The sequence below is a fragment of the Andrographis paniculata genome, unplaced genomic scaffold (assembly GCF_009805555.1).
Source record: "Andrographis paniculata isolate CXL003 unplaced genomic scaffold, ASM980555v1 Contig82END, whole genome shotgun sequence".
NCBI lineage: Eukaryota > Viridiplantae > Streptophyta > Magnoliopsida > Lamiales > Acanthaceae > Andrographis > Andrographis paniculata.
In genome coordinates this window covers 3,767,917-3,783,764 of record NW_026137620.1, presented here as the reverse complement: position 1 = coordinate 3,783,764, position 15,848 = coordinate 3,767,917, and the positions used below count along the sequence as shown (strand labels likewise).

The 15,848-nt window shown below is 31.1% G+C and overlaps 1 protein-coding gene across 4 annotated transcripts; it reads right to left on the bottom strand.

Moving 5' to 3' along the window:
- Nucleotides 1–2,389: 2,389 nt before the first annotated feature.
- LOC127241430 (nascent polypeptide-associated complex subunit beta-like) lies at nt 2,390–5,698 on the bottom strand. 4 transcript variants are annotated; one of them, XM_051260477.1, is made up of 7 exons: nt 5,545–5,698; nt 4,367–4,490; nt 3,584–3,651; nt 3,222–3,370; nt 3,085–3,141; nt 2,834–2,872; nt 2,390–2,737 (listed from the first exon to the last, which is right to left on the bottom strand). In XM_051260477.1, the coding sequence occupies exons 3-7, from the start codon at nt 3,649–3,651 to the stop codon at nt 2,550–2,552; spliced, it is 501 nt and encodes a 166-aa protein (XP_051116434.1). In that variant the 5' UTR covers nt 4,367–4,490; nt 5,545–5,698; the 3' UTR covers nt 2,390–2,549. The 4 variants fall into 4 exon arrangements, with proteins under 4 accessions (XP_051116434.1, XP_051116432.1, XP_051116431.1 ...); XM_051260475.1 differs by having other exon boundaries at nt 5,486–5,686; XM_051260474.1 differs by having other exon boundaries at nt 5,500–5,686.
- Nucleotides 5,699–15,848: the final 10,150 nt, after the last annotated feature.

Genomic DNA, 15,848 nt, shown 5'->3' with positions numbered 1-15,848 from the left:
GGAAAAAAAAAAACATAAAACCAAATTCAACGAAAATAAATATAATACCCGATCTATAATCGAGTTGGTCTATTAGATGTTTCGTTATTTAAATATATTAAAGTTATTATCAATACATCAACTTCAAACGGTTGTAGATATTTGAATTCATATCTGATTTTCATAAAACTTAGGTCATTGGATAGGTTTTTAAATTACTTTTCCAACACTATAAACGGTGAGTCAATATCAAACAAAAGAACTATAGCTAAAATAGTAGGCAAATGTTTGTTATGTACACAAAAATGTTCCATAAAAACGTCATAGCGATTTTAACTCGAGTTTTTAACCTAAAAGTTCATTTTCTCACTTATATTTTACCTTCATTTGATCATCCTAGCACCTTTATGAAACCCTAGCAGCCGCCCATCCCCTCCCACTCAAGTTTGAGGTGATTTTGGAGTAAAGTCTGATCGAACCAAGTCTCACGAATCAGTGGTAGTTAAGTTTGTTAGCTTCCTCTAAATAACATAAAGGGTTAAATATCGCATGTCGGATGAGTCTTCTAATTTTCACTTGCTTCATAGACTATAAGAACAAAATTTATGTCAATGAGAAGTGATATGAGAACATGATGAACATATTGTTTATATATAGCCGAATTGTTGCTAGCTAATGAGATGAATAGTTGAGCGGTGCTAGGCTAGCTAATGAGATGAATGATTGAGCGGTGCTAGACCAACTTATATATATTGATGAGCTGGTGTTAGACCATCTAATTGATTGAAAATGGGTTGGGATTAGGCCAACTCCTATGTATTGATGAGTCGATGCTAGGCCATCCAGTTGATTGAAAGTGGGTTGGGTCGGTGTTAGGTCAACAACTCCTATGTATCGATGAGCCGGTGTTAAGTCATCTGATTGATTAAGAATGAGTTAGGTCGGTGCTAGATCAACTCATGTACATTGATGAGCCGACGTTAGGTCATTCGATTGATTGAGACAGGGTTGCGCCGGTGTAGGCCAAGCTTTGTGCATTTTTGGATGCCGGTGCTAGGCATACTTTGACTTTTTAATGATTGTAATTTAACGTGATAAGTTTTAGTTTATGCATATTAAATTCTTTACTCAATTTTTGCAGATGTTACTACTTTTTTCTATTCAGAGTAAAATTCAGGAGCTTCGTCCAATTGATGCATCATTAAGGTGAAACTTTAATTTGGCATTCATGAACTTTTGGATTAGATATTGTCCAATTTTAGGGTTATACGTTCTCTACTTTTGAGATACATTGAGAATTTTAAATTTGTGTAATGACATTCTAAGGGTTGCATTTATTAACGTAACAAAAAACTTTTTACACTCACTATTATTATGTTCTGGCTTTAGTATCAGGATACGTCATGTTTTGTGTGGCGTTCTGATATTGATGTGTAACAATTCAAGATTTTTATTTGGGATGTTACAATAAATTTTAAAATTGTTACGATAAAACTAATTATTTAACATAATAGTACATATTCTATTCATCCACTCAAAATCTTCTCAGTTTTTTATTATAGTCTGTCCCCTCAAATTTTCTCATTTCATTTTTTAGTAATTACATTTCATATAAATAAAAAAATATCATTACTTTATCATCACATTATTATTTTTACACAAAAAAAAAAAAACAAAAGGCAAAATTATCTTAACATATATCATATGTACTATATTTCAATAAAATAATAAAGTCATCTCCAACCACAGTTGCTACAGTATTTTTATTTCAACCCATAATTCTATTTTTTACTCCAAAAAGAATAATTTTCAAATATTCCATATTACTTCTTTCTTTAAACTACTTGTGCGCAATACCATTTTTTTGTGGCTACCAAACACCATTTTTGGGGTTAGGATTGGCGTTGGACCAGAGGGCATTAACTCCATTTATGAGGCTGCACCATAAAAAATACAGCTCCGTTGGACATGCCCTAATATACTAAAGTCGCGTGCCAAAAGTAAACGAGAAATTACTAGTGGAACAAATGGAGTAATATAAATATAAATATAAATTAATATTTTAGAGAAAAAAATTATAATATTAATAATAATAAACATGATTTGAAGACACCAAACAAACCTTCTATGCTTTCGAAAATACATTTATAGAAGTCCCTAAGGATAAATGACCAGCAGTGAGTGATAAACTTACAACCGTATCATTTTATTTATGATCTTATACAACACATCAATTCTAATAGAGTAACAACTTATTTAACACTGTTTCATACAGTAAGCTTGCACTTATGATAATATATATACTTATTAAAAACTTCAGGCTATAATCTTATTTGTGCAAATTATATCTCGGCATAAAATGACAGATCCGTCTTTTCTTCCCAATTCAGAATATATATATATATATATATAGATATAAACCACCACCATCAGGTTCAAAAAGTCATCCATGGTAATATTATCTGCTTTCTGCTAAGGATTGTAACTGATGTCAAATTACGTAACACAATCGGGTTTCAAGAACACAAAATAAAGTTTAGTATTACCAAACAAAATTGAAAGAGAGAACCTTAGATAGTGTGTTTATGATCCTCCTCTGCAGCTGCTTCAAATGTCTCACCAGGCACAAGATCTGGAACATCATCCTCATCATCTTCCGGAGCTACCGTGGCACCAGAAGTGGCGCCGCCTTCTGTAGCTGGCGCTTGCTTCTGGAACTGCTCAGCCAATTTTTTCAAATTCTCCAGGTTATCTGGACCTGAGGAGTTTTAGTGACGACCCTTCATGAGATAGGTATTTTTTTCCCACAAGGCAGAAAGAAGGAAAGATGAAAGCATGAATAATCGTCACTTACCCAATTGGTTAATAATCTGAGGAAGAATGTCTTGCAATTCTGAAAGAAAAAACATTAAAACAACACGATACATGAATATGACAGCACAAGAATTTATTATGCAAACAAGTTTCAGGTCATTTTACACATTAATGACGAAAATAGTATTATCAAGAAACCCTCATAAAAGTTTGTCAAATTTGTGATGGAATATAAATCCAATGTGCCATGTACTTCACAAAAAGATATTTGGATTAATACAGAAGACATACTCTTGTTCTGAGGAGTTCCACTGACAACCCAGGTGTTGGCAGCAATAGATGCTTGAACTGAAAAATAGAAACACAGAAATTTAGGAACAAATAAAGGAATTGTTAAAAGCATGAAAATCGAATTGCATAGTTCATACCTTTAGGGTTAGTGAACTGGATAACCACATCCTCCTTGAAGATATTTACCTCTTCAATTGCAGGTATGGAGTTCACTCCAATTCTCTTCAAGGTGCTTTGAAGCCTTTTATCATCTGTTGTCGTTGTCTTATGTACGGCCTTCTTCTTTCTGAAATTTGTAAAACATGTTATAAGGCAAATTGAAGTATTAGATTTGCAACTTGATTAATTTTTGCTTTCTAATAATAACAAGTAATTCTCTTTTGCATGCATTACTTCATGTTGAAATTGTAACTTCAACAAATACGCCAAAAAGGTAGTAAAAAATAACCAAACAACATTAATTATTAAGTGAAAAAAATTATGGCTACAAAAGACAAACCTTCTCATTGTACCCTTCCCGCCAGTTCGGACAGAACCAGCCATCTTCATTAGTTTTTCTACATTCATCTGAAATTTCACAGAATTAGACCTTGGAGAGTAACTCCAATTTTTTTTGTAAGCAGATATATTTCTCAAATCTACAAGATCCTAACAGCCAGGATCCAAAAATTTAGCCTCCTAGGGTCCTAATTATAATTATACAAATTGGTGGGTTTTCTATTCCTCGTAAAAAGACAAGTGCTTTCAAACCAAAAAGGCTAAAGGCTAATATGCACCTTTACGAACACACGTTCCGCATAACCAATAAAATAAGTTTGCAGAAATCATCAACATCAATGATATACCTTGATCACTGCAATAAATTATTTTCCTAGTTGAAATGCAAGCCATAAAAAGCACAAGAATAAACAAATATAAAGACTCAACAAAACCAAGTGTGATCAAATAAACATCAACACATTTGGTGCCATAAAACAAAACTATGAATGAATTTGTCAATAATCAAAGAACTGTGAATGTTGGCAGAAGGTTCAAAAGCCTAGCTTTTCTAGAAAGGGAGACAAATATCAAATCTCTGTAATTGTAAACGAAAATTCTACACACAAAATCCCTCTCCGGTCACATCCAAAACAAGTCCGTAATTAGCATCTGGTAAGTGCTGAAACAGAACAATACATCGGAAAGTTCCAAAATACCGAAGTGAAAAGATTCAATATTTCAATTTATAAATATAAAATAGATGGCCATCAAAATAATCATGAATAGTGAGGAGTGTCACTACCTTCGAGAGCCGCACACTAGAACTGCGTTGATGCCAATTGGGTGAGAAGTCGAAGACGACAGAGCAGAACAAAATGAAAATCTAGACTCAACCAATTCTCAAGACATCCACCAGAGCAGAGCAGCTGTGAGGGTATTTAGGGTAGGAACAAATTACACAAGGCATGCTGATATAGATTAAGAGTGACTCAGAACACTCAGAGAAAACAAACCAGATTGGGGAGAAGGGTAAGAGAAATTAAGGGTGTGTTTGTTTGGGGGATTGGATTTTAAATACACTATTCATCCCATTTTTCCCCCTAAAAATATCAAATCAAACACTTATTTTTTATTTTTTATATTATACTAAAAATCAATTTTACATTCAAAACATCACATCAATACCTATTTATATCATACAACTATTCAAATTCAAAATTTTTACTATTCAAATCCCAACTCAAAATCCAAACCCCCAAACAAACACAAGTTTGATTTTCATATTACTTAGCACCGATTGGCACTTCAATTGCCAATTTCTTACCCAACAAAGAAATCGAAAGATTAAATTAGGACTTTAGATCACTTCTAACAAAATCAGAACCACATGAATTAAGTTTTAACTCCTACCAAACTTCAATTGGATACCATGCAGAGCAGGCAACCACATTTACCAAGGTTTCTATTTTCTTCTCAATGTAAGTTCTCCCTACCCTAACCAACTCGTAGTAACGAAAACAGACTCAATTTTAACTTCAATGAAGAGAATAATATTTCAATAAATTAAGACCTGTTTTTAAAGATAAATACATTTCAAACACTTGGAAAATACTCTGATACCACATGTAAGATTTTCGACTACATCGAATATCAGGTTTTCAAGACGTAACAAACTCAAACTGTTTAAGAATTTAACGAATCGATTAACACAAAACCAAGTAGGGAAATATTTGTTTAAAAATCACACCGAGCCAACAAAATGTGAAATAGGCTCAGGCACCCAAATCGAACGCGATCGACCCTCAACCAAACAAAACCATAAAATCGCGACTAACTCACATACACTGGCCCCTATCTTTAATGAAATCAGCGATTTAAGCCTATACAAACAGTGGACAATCAAACAGCACAAAAATCGAACAATATAGGCCAAACCGAAACACGGAAGGCGCTGGGCGCACAGGAACGGCGGAACAGCACCAGCGAAAGGAAGAACTCGCACTCCACGGGTCAGGAGCTAAGGAACCAGAACGAACAGCAGCTGCGGTAATCCGATCGCAGAAGAGCGACGTCCAGAGGATTATAGAGGTGAGAAATTAGGGCTCGATATGAGAGAATGAAATTATTTACTCCATTTATTTATTTTTGTCTCTCAATTAGTAATTAAATCGGACGGCTCATAATCGGATTCCGGTTTGGATCGGGCAAGTGTGGTGGGTCACTAATTTGGGTCTCAATATTATGACTCCGTTTACATATGTAAATTTTTTTTTTTTTTTTTTTTTGAGACTTTTCAAATTTTGAAAATTTAATGAAAAATAAAAAATGAATATTTGATATTTTGTAAAAAAAAATATATATTTAATGTGATATTTTCTAAAAATAAATTGTGTTTAATGAATTAAAGATGATAGTGTAAGCTACATGGATTGGTTTTGAGTTTATTTATTAATTTTATATTAATATCCTAAAAAACTGATAAATTAATGTTAGATAATGTAAATACTTTTAATGAACAGTAATAATTAGTCTCGCAAGGATGGTCTGGTGGCGTATTGAACGTAAGAGAGTAAAATATTTTAAATGATCTTTTTGGATAAAAATAAATAATCGATCAAATATTTATTTTTATAGGTTTTTTAAAAATTAAATGATAAGTTGTCTTAAAAAAAAACTATAACATGGAATATTAACCAATTTTATTTATCAAACTTTACATCAATACAAAGGTATTTTACACAATACATAAAGCACGATGTATTTTATATATTTTTATTAAAACACGATGAGGTGTTATATAATTTACCAGATTATTGGTATGTATATCCATAGATAAAAACATAACCATAATTGTTTAGTAAATGTGACATTGTTGCGTGCTTTAAAGTACAAAAAGTACCTAGAAGAAATGTATATTCGAAGAAGGTTTGAATTTATATTTGAAATCTGAGAATAAATAAAATTTGAATTGTATTAGTATTTGTGGGATATATAAGTTTTTGATATGATATTTTAAATAAAAATAAATATTTGTATACTATTGTTGAGTGCAAATTTCAAAATTAGAGTTTTTAGCCCCTGGGTCGGAATTGAGTGGGCCCAGTAGTAGGCCCGATTGGGAAGTTCAAATCAGACAAGTCGGTTGGAGTGAAGGGGGCCCCACAAAGAGCGTCAAACAGTTAGACAGTTGATTGTTTGAAGGAACTAACTGACTAGATATTTTTTGACGGTTAGTCTGGGAGAAACCGACTTAAGCTGCCGAATTGGTCGATGGCAGTTTTGAATGACTACATGTCAATATAAGAAGTATGGGTTGTAACCGATGACGATTCGATTCACGATGAAGGTAGCTGACTTTGGAATGGTTCCAGGCGGTTTTGATGGTGTATATATCAACAATTCTATCAAGAGGAATAGGGATCTTCAATTAACATCAATTTTATGAAAGTCTCATTGGGGATCATCATTTTACAATTCTTAGTTATCTTTGTGATTTCTTCTATTAGCTTTTTATATACTTTATTTAGAGATCCGTAATATCAAATATTTTTCAGTTCAAATTCGAAGCATATCTTTTTATTTTACTTTTTATTGTTGAAATTTTTTATCAACAAATTCGCGACCACAGTGAAAAATAGGCAAAATTGTTGATCCTACGCCCAACAATAATTTTATACAACTCCAATCCGTTAAAATCATTGCAAAGAACCTCATTGCGGGTTCTCAGTCTCAAAGCCTTAGCACAGCCGTCAGAGGCACCGTAGCGACTCTATTAACTATCTTGACCACGGAGCGGTATCTCAAGTACTATCTCAATCGTTAACGTATATTCAACAAATGAACAACCAGCAAACGGCAACCATACAAGCAATGTTGCGTGATCAACAAAATTTAATGCAGAATATACTGGATCAGGCTCTATCGAGGGCCACCATGCATTCCCTGCCTACACCTCGAGGAATGTCTCCTTCACGACTAAAGGCGAATTTTGCAGAGCCGTCGTTCGTGGATAGCACCATTCCAAATGCTACGGCCCTTAGTAGGGTGGGAAGAGGAAAAAAACCCCTCACCTACCCTAACAACATTTCTTTAGGGACAAGATTCTGATCTTTTTCAAGCAAATTTCTAGCGAGAGGAACGACTAGGAGGTTAAGCACATGATCTCATCCCCGTACCAGATCACCAGCCACTTAAGCTGGACCCATAGGATGTCGCACACATTTGGATGGTCCATTTTGACATGACTCCTCAGATTGCCAATTGATCCGCATATCAACGGTCTTTTCCATAAAGGAATATCAATGAACATCATCTTCTGAGAAATTATCAATCACATGATTTTCATGCATTTTCAAGAAAGGATGGTTCATCCACTATAGAATATGTAGGCCGTTTCACAGCTCAATTAAGAGAAGTTGGAAACAATCATTTCTATAAACTGCAGTTGTTTGGTTTTTCTTTGACCAGGACGGCGTTTTCCTGGTTTGTCAATTTACCACCGGGACAAATTCAAACATAGAAGTGGTTGGAGGCCGCTTTTCACACCAGGTTTTTTTAACCATGTTTCAACAGTATCTTTGACTGATTTATTAGAAATTAAGCAAATGCCGGAAGAAGCTTCGACACAGTTTATAGAAATGATTTATCTAATGAAGGGAAGGTTCCCAATTGTGATAGAGAAAAAATAAATGACTAATCTCGTGATCCGGAATATGCATGGACAGTTATGAGTGGCGTTAACCGCCCATGATGTCGAGGATCTGGTCAATCTAGCATCTAAGGCTAGACGTTTAGAATCGTTGTTCAATAAAAAAGATCAAATTTTTTGGCATAACAAAGTAAAACAAATGGTTGATATAGAAATAGAGTCATATGTCTCACATGCGGACCCAGTGATGGAAGCGGAATAAATGGCAGTTGAAATTGTTAATGGAAAGTCGTTTGTCTGCCCCAAATTGAAACCAATCCTAGGAATAGAGGGAAAGGACCAGCCAATCTTGGATAACTCTAAAGCATACAAGATCTTTCATATTTTATTAGTGGATGGAAAAATTCGGATTCCTAAAGGTCAACGACTGGCAACGAAAGAAGAGATCAAGGGGAGGCCGTATTGCAAATAGCACAACTCTTTTACCCACAGTACGGGTCAGTGAATACACTTCCCAAAAAAAATCCAAAGGGCCATTAACGTCGGACATTTCAAACATATTACGCTGGGAGTGGAACAACAACCATTCCCAAAGGTGACGATGGCTACAATAGAAGTTTTCCCGAACAAGGGATTAAAGAAGAGAGCACGCCCAAAAGAACCAGAAGGAAAAGCTCAAGTTGTGTGAAGACTAAGTTGCAGAAAAATGGGACCACCCTGACGAAACTTATAAGGTGGAACTTGAAGACAGGTGTTGGTTCGAGATCGACCAACTAGGAAGTCTTGTTCAATTAACAACAAATGGTCGAAATAGAAAGTCGTTGTCAGTGAATATTGACCCTTAATTTTCAGGTATGAATCATACTCAGATTCATAATGCTAAACATAGGTATACCGCTAGGCATGGTCGACGTTTGAATAATAAAGGATTTTTTGCATTGGAATCTGAGCCCAAAATTCGAGTGTCTTGTGGATACTGTAACAGATTATAGATTCGTTAAAAAGAGTCAAGAAAGACCCAGTAAGAAAGAAGTAAAGTGTTACATGTGTCAATACTGTAACCGAATTAATATAGATCCAGTCATGAATGAGATCAAGAAGGACCGCCGTGAAGTCCGGATTGGGTCATTCTCGTCGACTAAGATTCAATCACTTATAAAAAACCATGCAGACCCTGTCATCAAGAGATATCCTTTCAAAATTTGCGATGTTAGGAATGCACTGGAAATAAGAAAAGCTAATTTGGGAGAAGCTGATATGGGCTAGTTTGGCGAATGAGTGTTTGGAAAAGCCTGAATGGGCAAGGATAGCATATCCCGATCTATCAACGGATATTCCTCCGCCGATGATTTTTTCTCCCCTTCTTGAAGAAACGGTTCCTCATCTGAAGCTCTTTTATGTCAATGCTCATATTTGCGGTAAGCTAATCACGGGACAGTCTTCATTGTTATGCCTTTAAAGACTCTTAAAAGACTCGGCAAAGAATTCTCGATTTATCACTTGTGGATATTGAAATGAAGAGTTTTACTGGGCAACCGATCAAACCAGAAGGCATGATGGTGGCCCTAATAGAGGTGGGGCCGAAAATAATATCTACTGTCTTTTTTGTGGTAGATACAGATACCACATATTCAGTATTATTATGAAGAGACTAGATTCATGCGTCTCAATGCGTACCCATGGCAGAGCTGTAAGCTCACCAACCAAAGGTATATGTTCTTTTGATAGAAAAATCCCCTTGTTGATCTTATGGCTCATTGATAGCGAAATCATTATTACTGCTCTAATCTAGATTACTATGGTAGGTATCAATATGGATGATGATAGCATGATAATTAATCTGTATTATTTAGGACAATTATTAAGTAGGTTACAAGAAGTTAGGGTTACTGCAAATGTTCGTGTTGAGGATGAGCTATTTTGTTGGCCGAATTTGTTCGAGAAGACCGAGCCATCATTTACAACACAAGATCCTCTTACTGATTATAATGTCGGAACCAACCAAGTTCCGAAGATGGTCATAGTGAGCGGCCATTTGTCTAAACAACAACAAGAGCAAATGGTTGGCTTGATACGAGATAACGTGGACTGTCTAGCGTGGGATTACTCAGAAATTCCAAGGTTAGAAAGGAGTTTGGACGAGCATAGGTTACCTATCAAAGCAGGGTTCAGCCCATACAAGCAACCGCCACAGCGCATCAGTCCTGAATTAATGCCACAAATCAAAGAAGAAATCGAGAAGCTTTTAAAAGTTGAGTTTATCCGACCTTGTCGAAATGCTGAATGGTTGGCCAATATCGTGTCGATAACCAAGAAGAATAGAAAGACTTGAATTTGTATTGATTATTGAAATCTTAATTTGGCAACCCTTAAGGATAAGCATGTGATGCACATGGCCGACATGTTGATTGACTTAGCTACAAATTCAAATATATTTTAAAAGATCACGACTCATCTACATATTTTTCAATTTTTTTATATAACAAGTTTCAACATTTAATTTTTTTGAATTTTCATATGCAATTTCTTTTCAAGTAACTCTTTAATACAACTATCGAAAATAAAAATTGTTCGAGCAATGTATTAATTCGAGTTTATTTCAATCATTCAAATATTCAAATGCCACAAATTTAACAAACTCAATTAATTTTATATTTCATAATGTAAAACATATATATATAATATTCTTACAATTTATATAGATTAATATTTTAAAATTAAAATATAATACTCCCTGCTTCCCAACTACAATATCCTCTTTACTTTAGACACGAGAATTTAGGAGTGTAATTAGTAAATAATTAATAATATATTAGTAAAAATAATTATCATATAATAAAAATGATTATAAATTAAAATTAATATAACTAATTAGTCCAATTAAATTTTAAAATATTATAAATTTAAAAAAATTAAAATGAGATTAACGAGTATAATTCTTTTTCAAAAATAGAAAATGACAAAATAAGTGGGACAAACGTAAATAGAAATGTGGGCACGGTAAGTGGGACGGAAGGAGTAAATACTCCCTTAGTCCCGCCACAAAAGATCTATTTTTCTTTTTTGACCGTCCCATAGAAATGATCATTTCTATAAATTTATTTATTTTAAACATACTTAACAAATATAAATCAATTTATTTAACTTTGTAACCTCTTACAAGTAGAACCTATTCAAAAACAATTTATTTACATTCTTCTTCAATAACAAATATTTTTTTATCTCTATTTAAAACTCTTATTTTTTTCATAAATTAGTTTTAAGTTAATTATGGCTAAATAAATTTAATTTTTATTTATTTGTATTATATAAAAATTTATTATATACATATTGTATATATTTTATTGAGATATAATGCTAAAATATTTAAAATACCAACAATACTATTCATAAAAAAAAATAATAAAATAATATCATAAATTATTAATAATAATTTATCAATTTATAATACCTTAAATATTGTATCTCTAACCAAATGGATCATCGGAAAAGAGAGAATATTATTTATATATTATTAGATAATAAAAATATATAAAAATAAATCATTATTATAAATTTTATAAAATTGTGAAGGTGATGATGCATGAGTGTTAAAAAAAAAAAGTTAAATATTGATTTGAACGAGAGATATAAAAAAAAATTAATATAATAAACACATTGACTATAATATATACTCCCTCTGTCATCCAATTGTGTATTCATTTGACCGAACACGAGTTTTAAAAAAAATTAGTAAGAATAGAAATTTTTATTTTTTTTGGTAAAAAAAAAGTTGTATTTTTTTACTAAAAAAATGAAACGGGAATAAATTTAGATGACAACCAAAAAAGGAAAGTGAAAATAAATTTGAACGACAGAAAACGAGAAAATGAAATAAATTTAGATGGAAACAAGAAATGGGAAACGAGAAACGAGAATAAATTTATATGGAAACGGGAGTACTATTTAGTTGAAATTTTATTTTCTTTGAGAATTTTATTATTATTACGATGTAATTACTCTTTTTTAGAAACTACCACACCTAACTATACCCAACTATTATTTATATATAAAATCTAAACACCACCCTAAATCACATTGAATATAAAACCTAAGCACGGCCCAATTATTATTTTCTTTTATGTTATTATTATTATTATTATTGTTATATAATTATTTATTTTTAAGAAATATCACAAAATTATTATTTCCTCCCGATGTCTTGTACCATAAACATAGAATTTTATGAGTAATCTTCGAAACTTGTGGGGCCCTATCTATTAAATATATTAGTAAAAATAATTACACTAAAATATAAATAATTATAAATTAAAATTAAAATAATTAATTAATTTAATTAAAATTACAAAAATTATAAATTAGAGAATTTCAAATATAATTAAAATATATAATTTTTCTCTAAAAAAAATGTGACATAAAAGGAAAAACGAACTAAAACTACGATATAAATAGAAAATGTAGGACCAATGAAGTATTTAAGTATAAAACCTAAACACTATCCTAAATCTAATGTAATATAAAAATACATAATATGATATTTATTTTTCTTAATATATAATAATAATAATAATAATAATAATAAAAATAAAAATTTGAATCAAAACCTTTAAACAAACAGAGTCCTATGGTATGCATATATTTGTAACGCTATAGATCGCTACTTGAAATGACATTTGTACCCCTCAAAGTGTGAAATTGCATTTTCTGTCTCCGTCCAAATTTATGATTTACACTTCTTTCTTTATCCAATGTCATTTACAGAGTGAATTGTTCTTATAAATTTTTTTTTGTTGATTTGGGTTGCTTCCTTCATCAATTTTTTTTCATGTATATTTATGTTTAATTATATCCATATAAATTAATTTTAAAATTAAATTAAAAAGGAAAAAATATATTAATATGTGTTTATGTTTATTTATATCCATATAAATAATTGTTAAATTAAATTAAAAAGAAAAATATATTTATATACATATCATATTGTAGAAAAAATATATATACCCTCCGTCCCGGTGCAAGGTTGTCGTTTACTTTTTACACGTAGATTATTTAATATTGTCCCGGTGCAAGGTTGTCGTTTACTTTTTACACGTAGATTATTTAATATTAGTATTATAATAAATTGTAGTGAAAAAGACGAAAATACCCCTATTAGTATTGTGTAATATAAAAGTAATGATATTTATATAATATAGTGTAAGTTAGAACAATTTTATTATATTAGATAGATAGTACAATTACTAAATTAGGAAATGGTAACCTTATTTTGGGATGGACGAAAATGGAAATAGCAAAATTTCAATGGGACGGAGGGAGTATATTTTTTATAATATATAAAAATAAAATGCTAAAAAATATAATTTAAAAAGGTACTACATTCGTTCGGCTATAAGGATCTCATTTACTTTTTGTATGTTGATATTTAAATATTAATTATTATATCAAAACGTAATAAAAATTAAGAAAAAATTGTAAAAATACTTTTATCAGTGTTTTATAATATTAATAGAAGGATATTTGTACAAAAAATTATATAAATACAAATATATTTTTGAAATTAAGTACAATAATGCAAAAGATAAATGTGATCATTAAAGGTGTACAGATATAATATTTTCTAATTAAAAAAAAGAAAAAAAAAAGAAAAACCGGCATAAAAACCCCAAAAATCTTTTTATTGTTATTATTATTATTTTTTTGGTACAAAAAAAATAATAGTCGAATCCAGATAACCGATAAGGTGTCTAGGAATAACCGTGGATTCCAAAATGCCCAATCTTCTCCAAATAATGTCTGATCAAGATGATCTATGTGGTGGACTCCGTTGTTGTGCCAAATGCGAAAACAAAGAAAGAACATAAGCTCCTTTGTCATCTCGGACGTCGCTGCTCCATCTCAAAACGATTTTGCGCTTTACATTTCGAAGAGATTCTACACCTTTAACCTGATCTCCTATCAATTGATGATTAACTGCTTGGCGGAGGAGCTATTTCTCTCTGATTTTTTAGATTAAAGAAGTAACACCGATGTCGGTGTTCACCAACTGGCAATCGTGTGGAGTAATCATTATGATTGTACTAAGTGGCGGAACCAGAATCCAATGAAAAAGGAAGACTTGATTTTTAAATTTTTTAAAATAACACAACTTAGTTATACATGTACAGGACCCAAAATATTGTACACCGTACCAAATTTTTTAGTAAATTAAAAAAATTATATATATACCAATATGGTACTGAATATTTAATATATTAAAAATAGGTATGACAAATGTGACGGAGGCTACAGTGCTGAATGTTAAATTCAATATTGTGTTGAATAGCACACCGTGTGCTACAAGACAACACATGGTGTTACCATAAATAACACACAGTATACTTTAATATAATACAAATACAACATATAACCTGACATCACATGATATAGTCTCACACAACACATACAATACTTGATTTCAGCACATGACATACTCTCATACAACACACACTATAATAATGAACTAACAACACATGTTTTTATCACAAACATCACATGTTGTATATAATAAAGACGTGTACTATTTTTATATTTTACGTGTGCTGATTTGGAGAATCAACATGGTGATGATTTTCCAAATTCAGCACCCTAATCTTTCCCGACAAATGTATATTCATAATATAGTATCAGTATATACGATTTCATACGAAATATTGAAACTAAATAAAATAATTTTGATATTTATATATTAAATTATTAATATAAGCCGATTTATCGAATACCAAAATATCAAAATGATACTAAATATTTTTGGTATATACATAGCAAAATATCAATAGTATTTCAGTATTTGATACTGGATGAAAAATTTCAATATATTAAAATTTCTATATATTTTATAATAAATAAAATTAATAAAAATTTAATATACCAAAATTTTAATAATTTTTAATTATTTTTGTTGACTATATATAGTTTTAAATAATAAATACACTATAATAAAAGTTAGGGTGGCAGTAGAGGGACCTCCTTGACCCTGCATAGTTCCGCGAATGAGTAACTGCATGTCTGAGAGCGTGGAGGAGGGGTTTGTATTTTGGATTAGGATTTGAACATAAAGATTTTTTTAATGTGAATAATTGTATAATATAATATAAATATATATTAATATGATGTTTTAAATATAATTAATATTTTGTATAATATAAAAAAAATAAAAAATAAATATTTAATTGATATATTTTGAAAAAAAAAAAAAATAAATAGTAATATTTGGAAAAAATTTCCCAAACAAACACACCCAGGAGTATCCTGTGGTAACTCTTATCCACCATGGTAATGATTATCGTCTCATATGTTTCAAGAACAATTCAAATCAGTTAGGGTGTGTTTTTGTGGGCCATGGGCAGAAATACTGTGCAAATACTGTTTGGTTTTGGAGGACACGGTCCGACAATGTTTTTTTATTTTTGGTTTTTAATTTTTTTAAATTATAAATAAAAAAATTATAATAATTATAATTGAATAAATCATATACAATATATATCATTTTGTAGACAATAAAATTTTATAATACACATAAATAAAAAATTATAAATATATATGTAGATATAAAATAAATTTATAATTAATATTATACAAATTAACACACATCTATATT

Bases quoted from the DNA above. Each gene is read 5' to 3' on its own strand.
- LOC127241430 (XM_051260477.1), bottom strand. From the start codon at position 3,651: ATGAATGTAGAAAAACTAATGAAGATGGCTGGTTCTGTCCGAACTGGC. The intron at 3,371-3,583 runs GTTTGTCTTTTG...TACAAATTTCAG, and splicing joins GGGAAGGGTACAATGAGAAG to AAAGAAGAAGGCCGTACATA. The intron at 2,873-3,084 runs GTATGTCTTCTG...TTTTTCTTTCAG, and splicing joins TGGAACTCCTCAGAACAAGA to AATTGCAAGACATTCTTCCT.